Below are 7357 nucleotides of genomic sequence, written 5' to 3' on the forward strand. Positions count from 1 at the left end.
TGCCGGACAGGAAAAAAAAAAAAAAAAAAAAAAAAAAAAAAAAAAAAAAAAATCCAATTGAGGTGAAAAGAGTAATGTGTTTAAAAAAAAAAAAAAAGAAACCAAAAAACCCCCAGAAACTGTATACTCATAATACTGACTTGTTTCATGTAGACCAGAAGAGCTGGAAGTCCAGAGATGGATGAATACAGTGAATAGGGCAGAGGAGGTAGTGCTGGGATTTCTAAAACATGCCGGGAGGGACAGTGCAGGAACACTGTGGGTTTGTCTGGGAGGCCTTTCTCTGAACTCACTAGTTCATAGCAGGAGTTCCAGGCCCTTCTACTCTTAGACGCTTGGGTAGCTCTGGATGACCCTTAGCCCCAGCTTTCAGGTGGCTGGGCTAGGACTTGACCCCTTCATTCACTGAATTGAATTCCCAGGTGGTGGTCATTGTTGCTGCTGGGGCAAACTGAAGAATACCACTGCAGCTTCTGGAACATGAGCTCATTTTCAAACATTTCATAGTTTTATCCGTGTGGTATTTCCTCTTCAGAGCTTTTAATCAGGAATTTGGAGGACCTGTTGTGTATTCTAGAAGATTAATCTGAATTCAGTGGAGAAATATTACAAGGCTAGGGTAATTCGAACTATCTAGGAATGTTTTTGGGGGGTGGCGATGGGCAGCTGGCCCATAAAGGGAATCTAGGAATTCTTTAAGTGACAAGTTCATGTCTAGTTTCTCATTTCCAGTGAAAGCAAGTGTTTACTTTTGAATGTCATTGTATATACTGAGCTTGCTCTTTGTCCTAAAGAATTATATTCATCAGTGCTTAATTACTTAGGATTTTAAAGGCCAAGTTTTATTACAGTGAACAGTTGAGGATGTATATGGAATAAATTTAATACAGAAATATGAATCTATTTTTAAGGAAAAAATATGGAAATGGCATCTTACATGTAAATTTGTACTGTCCTTAGGTGATAATTTAAGCAGGAATTAGTCTTCAGAAGTAATTTACACGTGAGAAACTTTAGCTAAAATAAAAGCCATTATGCTCATGTGATTGAGAATAGAAATTGGAGATACACTGATATTCTGAGAGTTGGAAGAACATCATTTCACTCTGTGAAAGTCTTATTGCTAGTGATATAGCACTGAAAACAGGAAATCCATATGTATTTTTTTTGCTGCACTGTGTGTTTTTTTATATTAATCAGGGCACATTACAACATTACTTCTCTTGCAGTCGAAGCCTTTGCATCTGTTTGAAGAAGGGTGGGTATCAAGTCTTTTTTGCTTGCCAGGGGAGTGGACAGTGGCCCACTTTAGCAGCATAGCTCAGTTTAATTCACATTTGCAGAATACAGGTTATGAAATAAAAGACATGCACCTTGCCCTTGGGATATTTAGATAAAGGTTGTCACTGTATTTGGTAGCATAAACATGATGTTTTCCACCAATTCTGAAATGACTGATGTGATAAAACCATGCAAATACCGTAGCAGATTATTTATAAGTTTTATTAGGTCGTTTTTAGCACAAAAGCAAAATTTATACTTTTTTGAAGTGAGCTTCACTTCTGTTAGTACTTTAATATCTTGCTCATCTAGCTAGCCAGCTATCATCTGTCATCATCCATTTATTCACCCACCCACCCATTGTCATCTATTACCTGTTGTCTGTCCATCCATCCGTCAGTCTGTCATTTATCATTCATCTGTCTGCCTACCTACCTTTCGCTCATCTAGCTAGCCAGCTATCATCTGTCATCATCCATTTATTCACCCACCCACCCATTGTCATCTATTACCTATTGTCTGTCCATCCATCCGTCAGTCTGTCATTTATCATTCATCTGTCTGCCTACCTACCTTTCTATCGTTTATCTTTCTATCCATCCATACATCATCTATCATTCATCTATTTGTCATCTGTTTATATCTGTCTGTTTATCTATCTGATCTTTTTTATATTCCATACATTTATATGAAGAAACATTTTCCTTCATGGGAAGTTCTCTCTTGCCAGCACATTATTTGGTATAAGCGTGGAGGACCAGACACTGTCATCAGGATATGGGTGGGGCAGGGGAATTTATCAAAATCACCTGAAGAACTTTTTCAAGCTGAACACATCCCTGCCCGCATGGCGTAGGTTCTTGTAACACCTTCCAGATGAGTGTACCCAAGGCTCTGTACTGTTCCTCCAAGTTATTCTGATGTGCTTCCACCCCCAACTCTAGGTGATATAGTAAAACAAGCAAACACGCTAGTGAATTCTACATTTTTATTTTCATTCTGCAATTTATATGTTCAGATGAAATGATTTATGACGACGTTGAGAATGGAGATGAAGGTGGAAACAGCTCTTTGGAATATGGATGGAGTTCAAGTGAATTTGAAAGTTATGAAGAGCAGAGTGACTCAGAGTGCAAGAATGGAATGCCCAGGTCCTTCCTGCGCAGCAACCACAAAAAGCAAGTACGTGTTCAGTCTGGGAGTGTGACGGACAGTGGGTTCTTACATTATCATGTGAGTGGGACTTCTGGGGAGAGCATAAGGTATTGGCAAAGGAGGAGGTATCTTATTTCACATAATAAGTATAATCATGGAGGATCAGGAAGTTAAACTTTTATGAACGAAATCACTTAAAAGGCCTTAAGCAAGCTCACTGTCTTGAATATTTTAAGAAGGTAAATAGTATTTGCTGACTGACTTGCATTGCACTACTGACTTGTGCACTGCTGCTGCTTGCTCAGCACACTGGTTAGATCGAATCAGGGCTGCCCAGGACACAGTGCAAGGCACTTTTCTCTAAGTGATGTTTTGAGCTTCAGCATTTTCAGTGTGAACAGGAAGATATAAATGCAGATAATGTGAAAAGATGTGAAAGGACAAAAGTTCCTAAGCTGCCCCGTGATTGTTTTCTTAAAGGGAATTTATTTTATTTTTTGCGGAAAACTCCTGAGATTAGGTTCCAAAGAGAACGTTCAAGCTTTGAAGAGTGAGTTCTGGAGTGGGATTGCTGTGAGATGTTGGGTCTGGAGGCATCAGCCAAGGCAGATCATTCCTTTGAGGTTTTCAGTTTTTGCTGGTGACTGGCTGTGTCATACAGTTTTTGTTGGTGGAGGTCTTTTCAGGCTGTAGTAAGAGGGTCAGTTTGTACTGATGTCCACAGTAATGTCAGTATTCTTCATGTACTTCCCGTGTGAGGTCAAGATGCAGGTCACATACAGTCCCTGCCTGAGGCTGGCTGGTCCGACGTTGGTATTGACGCAGACTGTGACCTGACGCCTCACCACTGTGACAGGTAGCGATAACCACTTGTGCCCCACCTGCCCCCCAGGAACCCCCAACCACCAGAGGCTGCGTGCTGGATGCAGCCTCCGTGTCACTGTGGTTTACAAGTTGAAGAATATCTGTCAACTTGTGGTGGACAGCTCAACTACTCAGTATTATGAATGAGCTTTTCCAGGAACTTAGATCTCTCCTGTCACCATAGTTATCACAACTGAGATTTAACCAGTGAGTGGAGCTGCGATTGTAGTTTTTAACGGAGCTGACAACTCCAGTGATTTTGACTTGATACAGCCAAAGCAGACACTCTTCAAGTTGAGATTTAAAAAGAATGCATTGGGTTCTGATTTCAGCAGGTAGGGTGTTCAGTGGGTGTCTGGGAACACTTGTTGAAACTCTCGTACATTTCATCTTTGAGGTCATTATAGACAAACTGGGTTAGGTCAGGTCTTGGTCCCTCCTTGGCCTCAGAATGGACCTGTGTTCACAAACGAACCACCTGAAATGCCTAGTGAGCATGTGGGATGGTTCAGCAGCCTTCCCTGCGAGGAGAAGAGACAATCGAAAGACCGGCGTGGAACTCGTTCAGGAATGCAGGATAGTAACAAGGAACACAGAGCACGCGTTTCCATCTTTCTCCATGTCTCCACGTTGCTAGAACAACACCCTGGAGAGGGGATGAGAATGCTCGATGGGGTGTAGACAGGGTGCCTTTTTGGGATAGGCCTGTTCAAGATGGAATTGCCGCAAGAAGTACCAAGTTTTCTAGTTTAAGTCATATTTTAAAAACTACCAAAATAAAGCTATAAATAGTTGAAGAATCATCTCAAAAACAGTCTCACATTTTTATTAAAAACTTCTTAAAGTGCCCTTGTCTTGGTTGGCATGAGAAATGCCTCCTAGAAGAGCAGTGGGGCTTCAGTGTTGTGTATTTGACATGTCTGTGACTGCGTGAACAATGACCTACGAGACCTTATACTCTGTCCCCGTCTGTTAGAGAGAAAGGTACGTCAGCTTGGAGACTTACAAATCTGCATTGGCCGTTCTAAATTATACCACCCTTCAGGACAGTCTTGAATACAAGTGTCTTTTGCTTGGCTGCTGACATAAAAGAAGAATTTTACGTATAATTCGTGTATTTGATAATTTTGATTCCATCAAAATGTAAATGAATGATTTTATGGAGATATTTTTTGTGCATTTATTTTCTCTTGTTTGGCATGGAAAAGTCCCCAGTCTGGCTCATCTGAAATAGCATCTGTCTTTTGATGATATGTTTTACTTATTTCTGTATTTATCTCTCAAGAACCAGAGGGGCTAGTAGTAGGGGCTCTTGCACCATGTGTGGTCCCAGGAGCCCCCGTCCCAGGAGAATCGTGGCGTGTGAACGCCATCCGCCAGACGCTGCCGAAGTTCTTTCAATGTAAGATTGTCTCAAAGTACCAAAAACAGCCTTTTTGTGAAAGATTGTGTCTCTTTATGCTGTAGCTTTCTCATGACCTAGCCCGTTTAAAGGAGCACTATGAGAGAAAGATGAAAGATTTGGTGGCAAGCACAGTGGGAGCGGTAGAGATTCAGCAGCTAAAGCAGAAACATGAGCTGAAGGTAGTGTGGCTCGTTTTTTGACCAGCTACATTGAAAATGCTAATTTGAAAACAGACCGAACTTTAAAAAGAAACACTATGGTGACTGAGTTGATCAATTTTATTGGAACAGTGGTTCTCAAAGTGTGGTCCAGGGTCTCCTGGAGTCACCGAGATGCTTTCAGGGGTTCGCATTGATTCTGAGACATTATTGCCTTTTTCACTCTTATTCCCTCATGAGTGAACAGAGGAACTTTCCAGAAGCCCTGCCATGTGTAACACCACAACCAATTGAATGCAGGGTCCGGCCGTGAGCGAGATTTCCAAAAACGCAGAACGACATCACTTGTTTTTTGTTTTCTATAGTAATTTTTCATAAATTTTTATTTAAGATAATGTAGTGGGTTCATTATTTTTGAAATGAACATTAATCAAAATTTTTCTTGGTTTTGACTTCTAATAGAGTAAATCTGGATAAATAAAACCCAGATAAATTAAAGCTCTTTGGAGTTCTCAATAATTTGTAAGTGTGTAAAAGGCTCCTGAGACCAAAAGTTTGAGAACTGCTGGATTTGAATATTGTGATCTTTCATATTTGGTCATTTCTTCGACGTGTGTTTTAAAAGGGCACTGTCAAGTAATTTCTCCTTCAATTTGATCTTTTATGTTTTTGATATTGTGTGATCTGTTTATATGTGTTGAATGGTGCTTAACTGAAAACAGATGTCCTTTTAGAAATGTCTTCTGGAATAGCCGACCACTTTATTCCAATTTCTTTTGTACTCCAGGCTTTTTTAAGCAGCAGGAACACCCTAGGAATCACATTACTTCATAAAACCCAGTGTTTGGTTGGTCCCCTTGCAGGACAAGGTGGCAGGAGAATTTGATAGTGGGCAGGCTAACCAAGAGCTCTGCCCGAGCCAGGGAGGTGAGCTAGGAGGCCAGCTCGGTGGATGAGTCGAGTCTGGAAATATGCACAGACAGTAGGGAGTGGCAGGGGCTGAAGGGGTGTGGGCAGGTGTTGGGAAGCAGTAAGAAATAGAACAGATAAGTAATTCAGGGCCAGGACAGGTGGACACACTTCGTTTAGAAAGAAGGAGTTGTGCTAAGAGCCAAAAGACTTGGCAAACGTGTGACCTTGGCACACCATTTCACCTCCCGGTCTGCAGTGTCTTATCTGCTTTATGTGTAGATGGGGCTTTGGGAGTGTGATGACATCCCCTGCAGCCCATCAGTGTGCAGTTCTCTGATTCTCCATTCCAGGGAACCTGACCAGGCGTCAGGCTGGAAACAAGGTTTAGCAGTCCAAGTGTGGGGTTAAGAAAGAGGAGAACTTGGACACTAACTAGAGGCGCCTTGCTGTAAGTGAGCATAGGCAAACGGGGCAGGACTTCGCTGCGGCATGGATGCGAAGCAGGGCGTCTGGGTGAGGTGCCACCAAGGATATGTGGTTGATTGTTGGGTTAAGGGATACAGCACTCAGGGCAGCTGAGAGTGGCTTTGAAGTTTTTAACATCATAGAGTAGAACTGCCATGCAAGTGATGGACATTGGAGTTGGGGCGCTGGCTTGGGAGTGTGAACCTGGATTTAATTTTGGTTTCGTTGAGTGGCAGTCCTGGTGGACATCCTCAGGAATGCATTGTGTAGCCTTTGGATAACGTAAAGAAATGGTCAGGGCTGAAGTTATAAATGTCTGGCATTAGTATGGGAACTGCCACTGACATCAGAGATGTGGCATGCTCCTCCTCACAGTGACGGGTCCCGAGCAGAGAGCGCAGCCCAGGTCTGCAGGGCATGGCTGTGGGCCCTGGCCGTGTGCATATTAAAGCAGGCTCCCTTTGAGAGGTCAATGTGGAAGGACGCTGGTCTGTCTCCTAAGATGTCATGTGGATTTTCTATAAAAGAGAAATCATTTAGTGCCCAGGGGCCAATACTGTAGATGTTAGGTTTTTAAAGAATAATACAAAAAATGCCAGTGCATGCCATCAGAATCTCTTGAGAACCTGTGGTATTGGTAAGAATTGAGTCAAAACTCTGGCTGCAGGAAACTAGAATCAGTAAGCTCCTGTCCAAGTGGGAAGTCATCTTTCTGACTTAGATCTCTGCAGAGTAGTGGCAGTCAGCCTGATTCTTCAGACCGCTTGTCCCTGCATATATCTCCAATCACTTGCCGTGATCTTGCCGTCTGAGTGGTTGCAGTAGCCATCACTGTGGCATACCATTAGTAGGAGCGATCTCTCTAAACAGCTGGTCACGTCCCACACGGGACACGGTCAGGAAGGGCACCGGCAGAACATGTTCAAAGGCTACATTAAAGGCCACGGGAAGGGCTGAGCCCGTGGCGCACTTGGGAGGGTGCGGTGCTGGGAGTGCAGCAGCACTCCCGCAGCGGGTTCGGATCCTATATAGGGATGACCGGTGCACTCACAGCGCTCACTGGCTAAGCGCGGTGCGGGCGGTCTCAAAAAGGACAAAAAAAAAAAAAAAAAAAAGC

At 42.9% G+C, this 7357-nt stretch overlaps 1 protein-coding gene across 1 annotated transcript in view; it reads left to right on the forward strand.

The window, feature by feature from the left end:
* LOC103588037 (rho guanine nucleotide exchange factor 10-like) overlaps nucleotides 1-7357 on the forward strand; it is a 29005-nt gene that overhangs the window by 12348 nt on the left and 9300 nt on the right. The window contains exon 5 of the mRNA XM_008569606.1: nucleotides 2300-2463. Coding sequence (XP_008567828.1) covers nucleotides 2300-2463 — 164 coding nt within the window. The remainder of the gene's footprint in view (nucleotides 1-2299; nucleotides 2464-7357) is intronic.

The sequence above is a fragment of the Galeopterus variegatus genome, unplaced genomic scaffold (genome assembly GCF_000696425.1).
Source record: "Galeopterus variegatus unplaced genomic scaffold, G_variegatus-3.0.2 Scaffold519, whole genome shotgun sequence".
Lineage (NCBI taxonomy): Eukaryota > Metazoa > Chordata > Mammalia > Dermoptera > Cynocephalidae > Galeopterus > Galeopterus variegatus.